The sequence below is a fragment of the Cannabis sativa genome, chromosome 2 (genome assembly GCF_029168945.1).
Source record: "Cannabis sativa cultivar Pink pepper isolate KNU-18-1 chromosome 2, ASM2916894v1, whole genome shotgun sequence".
NCBI classification, from domain to species: domain Eukaryota; kingdom Viridiplantae; phylum Streptophyta; class Magnoliopsida; order Rosales; family Cannabaceae; genus Cannabis; species Cannabis sativa.
The window spans coordinates 6,123,347-6,137,994 of NC_083602.1; the positions used below are offsets into that span (position 1 = coordinate 6,123,347).

Consider the following 14,648-nt stretch of genomic DNA (forward strand, 5'->3'; position numbering starts at 1 on the left):
CATTGAAAAAGTGCACAATTGAGGAGATTCCATAAGGGAGTAGGAGGCTGGTTGATGACTTATTGGCACAAGGGTGTAGTGATGAGGTTTTGTCAGATGAAATTCAAGAACCAATTAATTGAGATTAATTCAACATCATCTTCTAAGTCAGAGACAGATACATCTTTGATGTTTGAGCCACAACCTATACCAAATGAAATTGAAGGTAATGATCAAAACTATGATTGAGACCGTTAAGTGGAGGAAGTTGTAGAAAATTCAGAATACTTCAATGTTCTTGGAGATGAAGATTACATTGCATTGTTGAACAACTTGAAGATATTGGTGAAAATGTAAGTGTTGTAGTTGTGTGTATCTATTTTTTTTCTTCAATTTTTGTTAGGGTATTGTAGCCTTGAATGTTAACTTATTGTTGCATTCTTATTAGGAATTTGATGATGAGATCATCCATGCTCGAGCATTTGATGTTGAACCTCAAGATGGAGCAGTGGACGTTGAACATAATTCCCCTAAAATCATGGATGATGGACATAATTCTCATGAAGTGATGGATGATGAACCTAATTCCCCTGAAGTAATGGAAGTTGAAATAACTTGATTCACTGAGGAAACACCTAGGTCAAAGAGGTTAAAATTGAGGAGGTTGAGGAAGGCTCAACAACAAAAGACAGTGAATGTTGATCATACTCCATGAACCCCTCTTTTGGCAGATTTTGTACTTGATCAACAACCTTATACATAACCTGAAAGCCAACAAGAGGCCCCACTTATTGAAACACAACCTGAACTACTTGCTGAAACACAACCTGAACCACTTGTTGTAAATCAGCCTAAGCCCCAACCTGAACCATAACCTGAGGCCCAACCTAAAATGCACCAACCTGAACCACAATCTGAGGCCCAACCTGAAATGCACCAACCTGAGGCCTAACTTGAAAATCAACCTGAGGCCTAACCCCCAAGACAAGGTGATTTTAACTATGTTAAAGAAGAGTTCAATAAAGCACTATTTGAGGAGATGTATGATTATGGTCCAGCAGAACCACAAGCTTTGTGGGATCAAGTTTCTAGCTTAGCTGGGGATGCTAAGGTAGATGAAGCTTATGAGATTGAATTTGGTGATGACTTGGCCAGCAACCACAGTGAAGATGAAGCTGTTGAAACAGATCCAAAGGTGGAATACAAACCACATACAAAAATAGTTGGCTTCAAGTTTGACATTGTTATGGAATTTGGCAGTGTGGACATTCTAAGAAATGTGATGAAGGAACACTTCATATATATATATTGACAATGAGTATGAACTGATTCCAAATGCCAAAGAGAGGTTTAGGGCAAAGTATAGAGCAGAAGGATGAACATGGAAAATATATGCATCTGTTAAAGAACATGAGAAGACTTTCAGAGTCAAGACTCTCACCCCTAAACATGAATGTGAGATTGTATTGGACAATATGTATTTAAAATTACTGTTATTTTTCAATACTACACTGTAAACTTATTTGTGGTTTTTTATCTTATGGATTTCATACTTCCATTAATCTTGTAGGCATATAGATGTTAACTTGCTCAGCAAATACTTCTTGGAACAGTTCAGACTCTACCCAAATATGCACTATAGTGCTTTCAAGGAGATGATAGAGAACACTAAGTTCTCTAAAATGAGTTCATGGCAGTTCTATAGGGCTAAAAAATTACAATGCAAAAGCTTGAGGGATTTGTACCAGAACAGTTTGCAATACTTGATGATTGCTACAAGTAAATCTTGTCCACAAATCTAGGAAGCACTGCCAAAATACAAATTGAGAGGAGGGATGGAAATAGGATATTTCAAAGAGGCTATATTTGTCTACAAGCTTGCAAAGAGGGGGTTTACAGAGGTTGTAGGCCACTCATAGGTTTAGATGGTTGTTTTTTGAAGGACTATTGCAAATGAGTGTTATTAGTTGCTATTAAAGTAAATGAAGGTGGAGCTAATTCAATTCCCTATGGCCTATGTAGTTGTTGAGAAAGAAATAACCAGCAGTTGGGAATAGTTCGTGCAATTACTGAAGGAAGACTTGGCCCCTAGGGATCCCAACACTTTAACAATGATGAGTGACAAATAGAAAGTGCTACAAAATGATGTTGAATCCATTTTAATTAGTCATGATAGCAGATTTTATGTTAGACACATGTGTATGCCAATTTCAAGAAAGAATTTCCTGGACTTCTGTTAAAACAGTTAGTATGGGCAGCTGGCAGAGCCACCATACCAGCTGAGTTTGACCAAAGAATGCAAGACATCAAGAATATTAGTGTTGGGGCTTACAACTGGTTAGTAGCCAAAGAGAAATCAAAATGGACAAAGGCACACTTCAAGGAAGGGGTGAAATGTGACATGCTATTGAACAACCTGTGTGAAAGTTTCAACAATATCATTTTAGATGGGAGGGACAAGCCTATTATAACACTATTAGAAACAATCAGATATTGGTTGATGTGTAGATTTGAGAAAAGAATGCTTTCAACAGCTAAGTGGAAAAATTCAGATCACCACAACATTGCTAAGATAATAGACAATAATCAGAACGTAGCTAAGAATTGCTCAATGACACGAGCAAATGCATTTGTCTTTGAAGTGAAGATGTCAGAAGCACGTAGATTCACAGTTAATTTGGACCACAACACATGCATTTGCAGGAGATTTTAACTTTCAAGTATCCCTTGTGGGCATGCATTAGTTGTGATCAGATTTTGTGGACATAAATGATGGGACTACTGTCATAAATACTACTACAAAAGGAAGCTTTCGAAGCAGCTTATGCAGGGACTATTTTCCCTTTGCCTAGTCTAGATAAGTGGCAAGACAAAGGTCGCAGTCCAATATTACCCCCCACTGAGCACAATCTGCCTGGCAGGCCAAAGAAAAAAAAGGAACAGAGCAGCTGATGAGCAACCTCCACCAACTACAACACTTAAAAGTAGTATAGCAGGGACAAAAATGCATTGCTCAAATTGTAAGGAGGTTGGCCACGCAACTAGGAAATGCAAAAAACCTAGAACAATGCCACCACAATAGAGTATATTTTTATATTAATTAACTTGCTCACATGTTAATACCATTTCGGTAAATATTGACCATGCTATTATATTGGTGTAGGCTCCAGAGAGGTAGCACAAAGGGCAGTAGGGGAAGGATCGACTTCACAATCTACTCAACAATGAAGTTAACTGCTATAGTATTAGTTTGTCATAGTTAAATATTATAGCATTACTACAACTGCCTCCATTAATGGGATGATTTTTATTTTGGAACAGATAACTTTTGTGATAAGTTTATTTTGGAACAGATCCTTTTAGAACAACTAGGAAATTGGGTCTTTAACTGTTGTGATAATTTTTTTTTTGGAACTAGTCCATTTGGAACAACTACTAAATTGGATCTTTAACTTATGTGTTAGGTTAAGTTATGGGACAAATCCTGTTGGAATATGGATGCTTTAACATTTTCTATGTATCGATGTCTTGAATCAAGTAGTCTATTGTCTTTTTTATTGAAATTCTTTAACTTTTATGTCAGTAATGGAAGATGGAAGATCTAAACTTGTCAAAATAACCATTTTCATTTCAAAATATCAAGTATTACATGTAAAATTAATAGAAACACTTGTTCAAAATCCTACTAAAAGACGAAGTTAAAGTAGGATCTTGAACCAAAGTAATACAAAAGCAATAACAACACTAATGACAACATTTCTACAAAGGGCACTTCTACTATTTTTGTGGCAGCTAGAACATTGAAGAACTCGAACACTAGGACTGTTATCATGGAAGCTCTCACTTTCGCACAACTTTGTAAGGTAAGATTGCTCATTTACTTCTCTTCTCCCACTTCTGACCTAGAAATTATTGATATTTCTTGTTCCAATTGACGAATCTATCTCAACATGTTAGGAATCATAATAGTGGAACGATCACACATAGGAGGATTGATCCATTCCCAAAACTCACACCCACCATAACATTGCCAATCAAGAAACATTCACATAGTACAACGAAGAAAACCCCAAAATAAGAAAAAAGAAAAAAAAAAGAAAGAGAATAAGAGAAGTCACGAGACCCAGAGGCACTTTGCAAATCTTTTTTGTGGATTCGAACTCGTCCACGAGCTATAAATTTTTGGGATTTTAGACTCCTCGTAATCGCAACTCCTCCTTCGAACAATCACCATTTTCTTCTTCTTCACACAGCAATGGCACCTAGTCTCTTTCTCTCTCTTCGACCCTCTTATTTCTTTGTTTTTTGTTTATTTATTTACATTTTTCTTTTACTTTTTAATTTTTATCATAATTGGTTTTAGTTTGTTAATCTTATACCCAGATCTGACATGAAAGTTTTTATATGACTTGGCACCACGTAGGAGCCATCTAACACATATCAGAGCTAGACCAACAGAAGGAGTCCTGACCAAAAAGATTGTGGAGGTTGGGAACTTTAGCCATAATTTTTCTAGTATGGGAATTAAACCGTTTATAGTTTAGAAACCCAAAATACAAATAATTTTTCAAAAAAAAATTATTGCTATTAGACACTACTAGGTGGCATCTTAAGAATTAATAATATTTCAAAAAAAATTATTGCTATATTTTGTAGGAAGCTCCCCACAGTGAACAAAAGGAAATATGTGCTCATGAAAACAAACATCTATAGAATGAAAAACTTTGTTTGTGTTGAGATCCAACAATCTGTAGACTTTCATACCTGCAGGATATCCAAGAAAAATGCAAGGAGCAGCTAATGGAGAGAATTTTGATCTAGATTGACTTAAAATTGAGACATAGGCAAGACAACCAAAGGCCTTTAAGTGTTCATAAGTTGGTTGTTTGGAATATAGGATAGCAGAGGGTGATTTATTTTTAGATTAAGTGTAGGTATCCTATTAATCAAATAAGCAGCAGTAGCAACACATTCCACCCAGTAGCATAAAGGAATGTAATGTTAGACTATAATATAGTATATGAAATACAACATATATATAAACGATATGTAATGCGAAAAATACTATAAACATATCGAAATATATATGCAATGAAAGATCGAAATACCTCCAGCCATTGATCTTTGAGCTTCAATCCCTGCGATAGCTTCGGTATTGGAGTTCGGGCTTCCTCGCTCTCTCAACTCTCTTTAGATGGAATATACTGTATAAACAAAATGAGTGAGGAGCTCGGGGACCGAGACCCTATATTTATAGGTGAGATACTCCATCAGTATCTGCGCCACATTAATTTTGACAATTAATTCAGGATATCAAATTAGGTAATGAATATTGAAATCTGACCATATATAGAATATTATGTAATTGATTTTGTCCAGATTCAATGAATATAAAATATTCATTTATCACAAAATTAATTATTTATTTATTTCCTTAAATAGAAACTTATTTCCTTAAATAGAAATATGTTTCCTCAAATAGAAATATTCTTATATGTAAGATAACAAGCTACATTTAAAAGAGGGAACATATAGCACATTTTTTAGAGTAAAGTCAGGGGTTAGAACAATTGTTCCAACACAAGAAATCTTAGTGTGTAAACCAGTAGATAAAAGAAAAGTTTTGAGATTAGAATCATTGTAGGGATTTGTAAACAAAGTAATGTCAGGACACACATGATGTGTGGCTCCTGTATCAATGATCCATTCAGAGTTGTGAACAAAAAAAATTTTACCAAAACAATGTGACACAACAGGTTAATCATTGTAGTGGCCAAAAATTGTACCAGGCCCAAATGCCTCTTACGGTCGAAATCGGAATTACAATCCTTTAAAACTAAATCAGTAAATATAACCCACTCATCCAAAATGCATTGGGCTTTAATTAAAATACAAGGCCCAAACGAGCCCAGCAGCTACAAGACCAATCTAATACAAAGGATAGGAACGAGTCTATAACTGAAGCATAAGAATCGATCCTCCCTCCTGGAAAAAGGGAAGACCACTTCCCACGTTCGTTCTTCAGAATAGGAAAATTCAACTATCAGAGGCTCTATAAAAGGAGAACCTAGGAGTCCTGAATGATCATCTCATCTGAACACTTATTCAAGCATTTACGAAATACATTGCTATTATTATTACCAGTCCTTCTTCATCGCTCTACAGTGGAAATATATGTTTTCTATCTTCTTTATTTACATTCAGATATTCTTTATTTGAATTGTTTATTGACTTGATCGTCGGAGTCCCTTCGGCTGGCACCATCTCGGTGTCCCAAGGTCTCAACGGTCCTTTTTTCCTTTGTTCTACAGGTTGTCGGTGCCCGCGATCCTTCCATTCCGATCATTGTAGATTTTGCCCTCCACAAACATCAGGGATGTTGGATGGTGAATTATCAACTACTTTCTAAGCAAGTAAGGCCATCATCTTTTGACATTGCATGCTTGAAAAATTGGACAGAAGATCTATATCCCCTGGTGCATCTTCTCCTTTGTTTTCATCAGCTCCTCTGAAGTTAGCAAAAGCAAGTTTCCCTTCAGGTCCCTTAAGATTTCGATTAGGAAACTTTCCATGGAGCTTGTGACCATAAGGATAGCCATTCAATCTGAAACATCTATCATTTGTGTATCCATTCGTGCCACAATGAGTATAATTATATTTGGATCGAAATGGTTGAACACTTCCAACAAATTGTTCAAATGAGTTTGATGAAGAACCATCAACTTCAGCAGTACTACTCGATCTGACCCACTTGTTAACCCTCTTTGCCTCTCTTCTTGGATCATTAAAGCATAAGCTTTATTGACACTAGGAAGAGGATCTCTCATCAAGATCTGAGATCTAACATTACTGTAAGAGTCATTCAGTCTAACCAAAAATTCAAGAAGACAATCTTCTTCTTGATACTCTTGTATAACCTTCATAGCACCACAACTACAAATAGGTTGTGGTCTATATTCACAAACCTGATCCCATAAAGCTTTCAATCGAGTAAAGTATGTATAACACTGTTCGATCCTTGTGTGAGATTCTGCATTGTCTTCTTAACTTCAAAAATCCTTGGAGCATTCCTTTCATTAAATCTTTCATGTAGTTCTGCCCAGATCTCATCAGCATTATCATGATACATGATACTGTCCAGAATTTCTCGAGAGATAGCATGAAGAATCCAAGAGATTACAGCGTTGTTGCAACGACACCAAGCATCATAATCTTCATGATCCTCATCAAGCTGGAGAAGTCTTCCATTGACAAACTTTACTTTGTTTCGAGCAACTAAAGCAATCATCGTCGATCTTCTCCAGGTGCTGTAATTCTCACTTCCTGTGAGAATTTTGGGAACTAGAACAACTCTTGGATTATCACCATTAGAAAGGAAAAAAAATGATTCAAAAGATCATTAGCATTAGTGGATCTAGAATTTTCACCAAAAACAGAATATATGTTTGAATCATTCGAAGTATTCTCCAAATCACGAGTGCCACGAGTTTGGACTCCTCCACCTCGTGCCATGAGTATTAGAAAGAAAAAAAAATGATTCGAAAGATCATTAGCATTAATGGATTTAGAATTTTCACCAAGAACAATATATATGTTCGAATAATTCGAAGTATTCTCTAAATCACGAGTGCTACGAGTTTGGACTCCTCCACCTCGTGCCATGAGTATCGATCCACACGATCAGTAAGAAACAAAAGAGGGATGAAGAAGAAGAAGAGCACACAACAATAATAGCTCTGATACCATATCAGTTCAAAAGAAAAAAATAGAGTAGAGAAAGAATTCTATATTTTGTATTGAATCAATCAAAATAGAATTACAATAAAATGCAGCTACATACAGTAGCTTAGAGTTAGTTACAATAGATTAACAACATTCCCAACTAAATATATAATAGCTCATACAAAACCTCCTAACTACCAACTAACCAACCTCTTATCCTAACTAATTTTGATAAATACTGTTAAGACCCAGAGATGGTAACTTGTATGTCATGATGGGCAATAGCTTGAAAATGACCCTTGGATTTTCCTAAAGTAATCCCTAGTCAGAAGAATTACAGCCAGAAATATGGGCTCTGTGATGAAGAAATCCATGGCATTTTTGTAGCTTTATTTCACAAAGACTCTCTACTTCATTTGTGCAGATAGAAGAGAGGTACTTGAAACTCAAACATACTTCATGTTGTTTCCTGAGAAAGTTGATTCTCAATCTCAACTTACTCCTAAGAAGGTTAATAACACAGAAACAATATGAAGAGATGGATATAAATTACCAAGGGTGAAAACTGTGGCTAACCTATTTATGAAGGCATATTTCATCTTAGGCATGAGGACAACGTTTCTTTTGACTAAACTAATATATCTTTCATCTTAGGTCTGCTGCATTATCTCGTGGCTATTTTTAGCAAACTATAATATACCATTTAATCAAAGCATTAGTGACACCCATCTGCTCTTGCTCTAAGATTTCCGCTTGATGACTATGTTGCTTTTTGCCATTTTGGGCTGTTAACTGGATGTTCTTGCCCACTTTGACACATCCTCCAACCTCACCAACTTTCCTGCATCCACAGTGAAAAGTTAATTCTAAGAGTGCTGACAATTGGGGGTAAAAAAAAAAGGAGCTAACAGAAGTAATTTGCATGCCGACAAGCCACTTCTCATCGGGTACAAACAACTTCACATCAGATTTTAAGGGAAAAGGGGTCACAAAGGGTGCTAAAACCATCTATGGTTGATCCTCTTAATATACCTTCTATGATAATGTCTTATGTTGATAGTGATGCAGAAAGATAATTGTCTTCCTTTTCAAAAAACAAGAGTTTCTGAGATTTCAAGGGTACTTCTTGTGCCCTGAACATGTAGCCGTTCAAGGCTCAGACTTACATACTCTTCCATGAAATATGGCATATGATGATCTTCCTGGAAAAAAACAAAAAAGTATAACTCATAATCTGATTAGTACATAGAATAAGTCCATTTCTACAAGATTAGAGGAATTCGATAATGGAAAAAAGATTAAGACAAAAAACAGAGAATTCTAAAAGAAACTTTAGTCTAAACATCCATACTAAATGTATCAGCTAGCAACTTTATTACACAAAACAAATACTAGTATAAAAATGGATAGGCATCCTATTGTACTCCACGAATGGTACATCCAATTAATGTGACCAAGCTTAAAATTACAGTGAACAGTACAACACCAATTATATGAACAAGTGAAAAATCATGTCAGTATGTGAATTCAATTGTATTATTAACTGACAATTTTGGCCAAGTCAAGTTGCACAACACAAACGAAACAAAATTACTTGAAACAAACATCACCCACAAGCAATGATCCCAAAAATGTTTTATAAAACATTAACAATTTTCATGATTATAAGCATACAACATCACATTCGCATAATTGAATTATTAATGAGGAATGACAATATAAGCACTGCTGCACAAACAAATAATGGAGTAAAGCAAAAATTACCATGCTTTTCAATAGATTTTGGCCAGTGCCATAGGCCTAGATGCGAGCTAATTCATATCGACAGATAGTAAATACAGAAGGAAAGCTCAAACGTCACAATAGACAAATCAATCTAGGTCCTGCTGTTCTTGGTCCTATCCACTATATAATTCTCGATCATTTCATCACAAAGTTCAAGAGTTACATCCATGTTTCCTTCTTTATAGTTCATATCAACAAAAATTTCATATATTTCTCTATCTGCAACCAAACCTTGCCTCCTCATTTCTTCAAATAGTTTCCTTGCCTCTTCAATTTTCTTTCTCTTTTGAAAACCCTTTATTAAAGCAGTGTATGAACTCGCTGTAAGAAGAAAACCCTTCTCAATCATTTCCCTTCTCAAAAACTCAGCCTCTTTCATATTCCTTGCTTTACAATGTCCCTTTATTAAAATGTTATAGGTATTGCTATCGGGCATCACTCCTTGTGCACACATGTTCCTATAAATCTCAGTTGTGTAACTCATGTTATTTCTGCTGGCGTACTGCTTCATAAGAGAATTATAGGTTGTGGCATTAGGCATTATACCCTTATCCAACATCCATTTAATTAGTTTATTACCATCTTCCAACATTCCAGACATGCAAAAGCCATTCATTAGCACATTGAATGTAACAACAGTAGGTTGAATCCCACTATCCAACATCTCTTGCAAGAGCATGTGGGCTTTAGACATCTTCCCTGTCTTGCAATATGCATCCATGAGAGTAGTATAAGTAAATGCATCAGGATGTGGCCCAGCCACCTTTAATTCTTCCATTAATTTCTCTGCATCTACTATGTTTCCTGATTTACAAAGTCCATTAAGAATTGAGTTGTAAGTGCAGACATTCAGTTGAAGACCTTTCATGGACATTTCTTGGAGTAGTTCATTTGCAGTATCTACCTCTCCTTGTTTACAAAGGCCATCAGCCAGTGCAGTGTACGTGACAATGTTTGGCTTAAGTCCCATTTTGACCATCTCATTGTGAAGACCGAAAGCTCTTTTAATCTCACTTACTTTGCAATAACCATGGATAAGCGCTGTATAAGAAAATTCATCTGGTTCCAACCCTCTAATAACCATTTCATTAAAAAGCTTATCGGCTTCCATCATCTTTCCAGCTTGACAAAATCCATCTATGATAGCTGTATATGCTACAGAATCAGGATAAATTTCCCTAATCTGCATTTCCTCGAACAACCTGCATGCAGCTGAAACATTGCCTGACTTGCAGAAACCATCTATTAAGGTAGTGTATATCACATTATCAGGAATGATTCCCTGCGACATTATTTCCCTCAAGACCTTCTCGGCTTCAGAGAGTTTTCCACTCTTACACAAAAGAAGTACAATGCTGCTGTAGGTATACAAGTTTGGTTGGACACTTTTTATTTTCATTTCTTCAACGAGCTTCAACACCTTCTGTAGGTCACCAACAGAACAGTATCTGCTAATTATAGTACTATAACTTACAACATCAGGTACACAGCCTCTCAACTCCATCTGCAAGAGTAGATGGTGGGCTTCTTTGATTTTTCCTAATTCACAAAGTGAATTAATAATGATATTATATGATGCAGTATTCCAGCAAATACCCACTTGAGGATATTCATTGAAAACTTTTATTGCCATCTCAATTCCATCAAGATTGTTTGATAGACGAGTAAGAAATAAATTACAAGAATCAACAGATATAACCAATCCATAATTCAACAATTTCATGAAAAGTTTTCTCGCTTCATTGAGCATCCCAATTTCGACAAGCACTTGGAAAAAAATATCAAATACATATGGATCTGAACCCCAATCTTTGTATGTGTATATTAATCTATCGGAAAAATGAATGAATGAAAGACTAATATCCAAATTGGGTTTTCTCCAAAAATCAATAATAACCCCATGTGCCATTTTAAGATCTTTTGATGCTGTGGCAATTTGAGCAACAATGCAACGAGCCTCTAGTGTTGATTGTCTACGAAGACATGCCCAATCAAATAGATCCAAAACTAAATTATAATCATTCCTAATGTTCATAAGAATCCAAATTAGATGGTCAGACCTGAACTTAGATTCACAAGACTTCAAGATGCGACGCAAAGGCTCAGAGCGACGCAGCTTTATTGTGGTAGTAATATGATGAACAAGTTCAGCATCTCTGATAGTAGGTTTCTTAGGTGAATAATCAGGGAAAGGTCTGGTATTTGTTGAGATTACTGAGAGTACTTGGCTCAAGTTTCTTCTCAATGAGAATAAAGGAGAGAAATAAAATCCAAAACTTAAGCAAGGCTGAAGAGAAAAGATTCGGGAACAGTGGACCGAAAATATAGTGAGCCTCTTCATGTCTGTGAGAGGCATCCATCAAGGAAAATTTTAAGATTGCTTACCTCCAATGTAGCTGCTCTCCACCATTGATAAGAACAAAAACAAAGAAGTTTTCACATTATTCCATCACCTGTACAAATACAGTCAGTATAACAGTAAACAAATGTCCAACTTTATTTCTTCAAACATTATGCAAAAACCTACACTATTCCGTTTAGGGCTGCACATGGATTGGATTGAACAAGTTGAGGGTATTTTAATGTACCAACCCAATTAGTTCGGCCTATAAAATTATAACTCGTTCAAAATGCTTTCAAAATATAACTCAACCCAACCCAAAATCTAATGTAAAATTTGAGACCTAGCTAATTCATTTTTCCATATCATAATATTAAAAAAATAAGTTAGATCAATTTTAAGGTATTTACATGACTAGAACTTAACCACCCTAATTAGTAATTATTAGGATCATGCAAAATAATTATTAGTTATTACAGCCATCCATAATCACAAATAAAAATCTGAACATTAAAATAAATTAAAAAAGTTACTTATTTAATCTTCAATAGCAGCAATAGTTATCTTGCTCTTCTCTTTTCCTACTTCCTTGACTTTAAATTTTTTTTGCCTACAATTCAAATTTGAAGAAACAAAGTTACATAATTTATTGTTGAAAATAAATGAGCCTAATAAAAAAAAATCATAATAAACTCAAACAACAATCAAGCATAATTGCACATCTTTTATTTTTCCTTTGACAATTTCATATGATTTTAAAAAGATAAATAACAAAGTATAGAGCATAGACAATATAGCACAAGAAAACACATATGACATGAACAATATCAATAATAAACTCATAAACAAATCTGAAATCAAATAAAAAATCTCAATAAAGTTTCTGATATAAATCTCAAAAGTCTCAATTTAATGCATTCGTATAAATATATGTATATATCAAAGATAAATCAACAAAAAAAACTCCCAATAATAAACACATATGAAATCAAATAAAAAAAATACCACAGTAATACATTCACACACACACATATATATTAAAGATGATAGAAAAAAAAAATCAACAAAAAACTCATATCACACAATCACACCTGAAATGAAATGAAAAATACAATAAATACATATTCAAAAAAAAAAAAGAAAGGGAAGAGAGATGAGAGACTACCTAAGAGTGAGGAATGGTGGCTGCGACTGGTGGTTGGAGGCGAGGCCGAGATTATAATAGGCGCTTACAGTGGCTGCGCCTGGAATCGGAAGGAGTGCGAAGGGGCTGCTGTGTTTTGGGTTAGGGATGGTGGAGAGAGAGAGAGAGAGAGAGAGAGAGAGAGAGAGAGAGAGAGAGAGGGGTTGGCTGCTGCTGCCTTTAGGTGTGTGTACTGTGTTAGTGTAAATGAGTGTAATTTTTTGTTGACAAAATTAGATTGGAAAATTATACCCTTTAAAGGAAATACATTTTTATTAGTTTTAGTAAAATAATTTTTTAGTCAAATTTTTTCTCATAATCATGTAAATTATACTTATTTAAGATATTTTATAAAATTTTAAAAAATTTGAAAAAGTTTAACACGCCAAAAATTACGTTCAAATAGTATGTTCATGTTGCATGTGTGACTATATTATTTTATACTCGTGCGAAATAAATTATTTGAACATTATTTCAATATTGTAAATTATTCTAAATTTCTCAAAATTTTGTAGGATATCTTAAATAGCTATATTCTACATGAATATAAAAAAAAATTAAACTAAAAAATTCTTCTAAATGCCGAAACAAGTATATGGTACATCAGTACATCCTAGAATTACTCAATTACATTTATTGACCAAAACTTTAAATTTTTTAGGGGTAGTTTGGAATAGGCGAGAATTTAAGATTGTAATGTTATTTTTTTAGGAAAAAGAAATTTTATTTACACTTTAAAAATTTTTAAAGACACCTCATTTTAATAATTTTTATTTTATATGAAATTTATATATTTAATTGTACTGAGTTTTTTTTTTCAATCCATTTTCTCAAAAAATATACTTATCACACAAAGATAAATTATATTTTAAATATTATAACAAAAAATTAAAATAAAAAATTATATAAATTTTTTTAAAAAAAATATATATATATGAATTAGAAAAAATTATGAAAATAAAATTAAAATACGTATTAAAATTAACATAAAATAATGTGAGGAAAAAATTCAAAAAAATATATATTAAGAGTAATTTTATATTTTTTTAATAATGGGTATATTTATTATTTTATGGGGTATAAATAGAAAAAGAGTAATATTGATACCTTAAAAAAGAGTGAGATTGAATTATTTCCCTCTATTATATTAATTTGAATAAAAATTTTGAATTAATAAATAAATTTACAAACCACTAATATTTTGATTTATTATAAAAAAAAAAATATTATGATAAATATTTAGTCTGTGAAATTGATTTTTTTTTTAATTTTTAAATGAGTTATTTTTATGTTATTAGCAATAATATATAGCATTATACATAAATTTTATATGAATGGTGTACATAAATGACATAGCGAATAAAAATAAATAACACAGTGATAAAATATATAAAAATATTCATTTTAATTAATAAAAAATACAATAAAATTTAATATTTACTGATTAATAAATATATTGTTTTAATGACTAATTATTTTATTTTTATGTATAATTAACATTAACAGATACAATATAAAAAATATTTTCATTTTAATTTTTTAAAATAATATATAAAATTCATGTACTCAACCAAACAGTATAATTCAATTAACGGGAATATAAATACATATTACCCTATACTAGGGTTGTTCATCCGA

General features: G+C 33.6%; 2 protein-coding genes across 5 annotated transcripts; both read right to left on the minus strand.

Annotated features, from left to right (window-relative positions):
* Nucleotides 1-6,384: 6,384 nt before the first annotated feature.
* Nucleotides 6,385-7,267, minus strand: LOC133034088 (uncharacterized). Its single transcript, XM_061109108.1, has 3 exons — nt 6,986-7,267; nt 6,667-6,896; nt 6,385-6,583 (listed from the first exon to the last, which is right to left on the minus strand). The coding sequence occupies exons 1-3, from the start codon at nt 7,265-7,267 to the stop codon at nt 6,385-6,387; spliced, it is 711 nt and encodes a 236-aa protein (XP_060965091.1).
* A 483-nt stretch (nt 7,268-7,750) lies between these two features.
* LOC115721061 (pentatricopeptide repeat-containing protein At1g05670, mitochondrial) lies at nt 7,751-13,276 on the minus strand. Of its 4 annotated transcripts, none has more exons than XR_004012369.2 (5): nt 12,993-13,276; nt 12,361-12,437; nt 11,872-11,939; nt 8,734-8,903; nt 7,751-8,542 (listed from the first exon to the last, which is right to left on the minus strand). XR_004012369.2 is itself a non-coding variant. In XM_061109992.1 (3 exons), the coding sequence occupies exon 3, from the start codon at nt 11,840-11,842 to the stop codon at nt 9,578-9,580; it is 2,265 nt and encodes a 754-aa protein (XP_060965975.1). In that variant the 5' UTR covers nt 11,843-11,939; nt 12,361-12,437; nt 12,993-13,260; the 3' UTR covers nt 9,096-9,577. The 4 variants fall into 4 exon arrangements, 1 of the variants encoding a protein (XP_060965975.1); XR_009686079.1 differs by having other exon boundaries at nt 9,466-11,939; nt 12,993-13,260; XR_009686078.1 differs by lacking the exon at nt 12,361-12,437 and having other exon boundaries at nt 9,466-11,939; nt 12,993-13,257.
* Between the last annotated feature and the right edge of the window lie 1,372 nt (nt 13,277-14,648).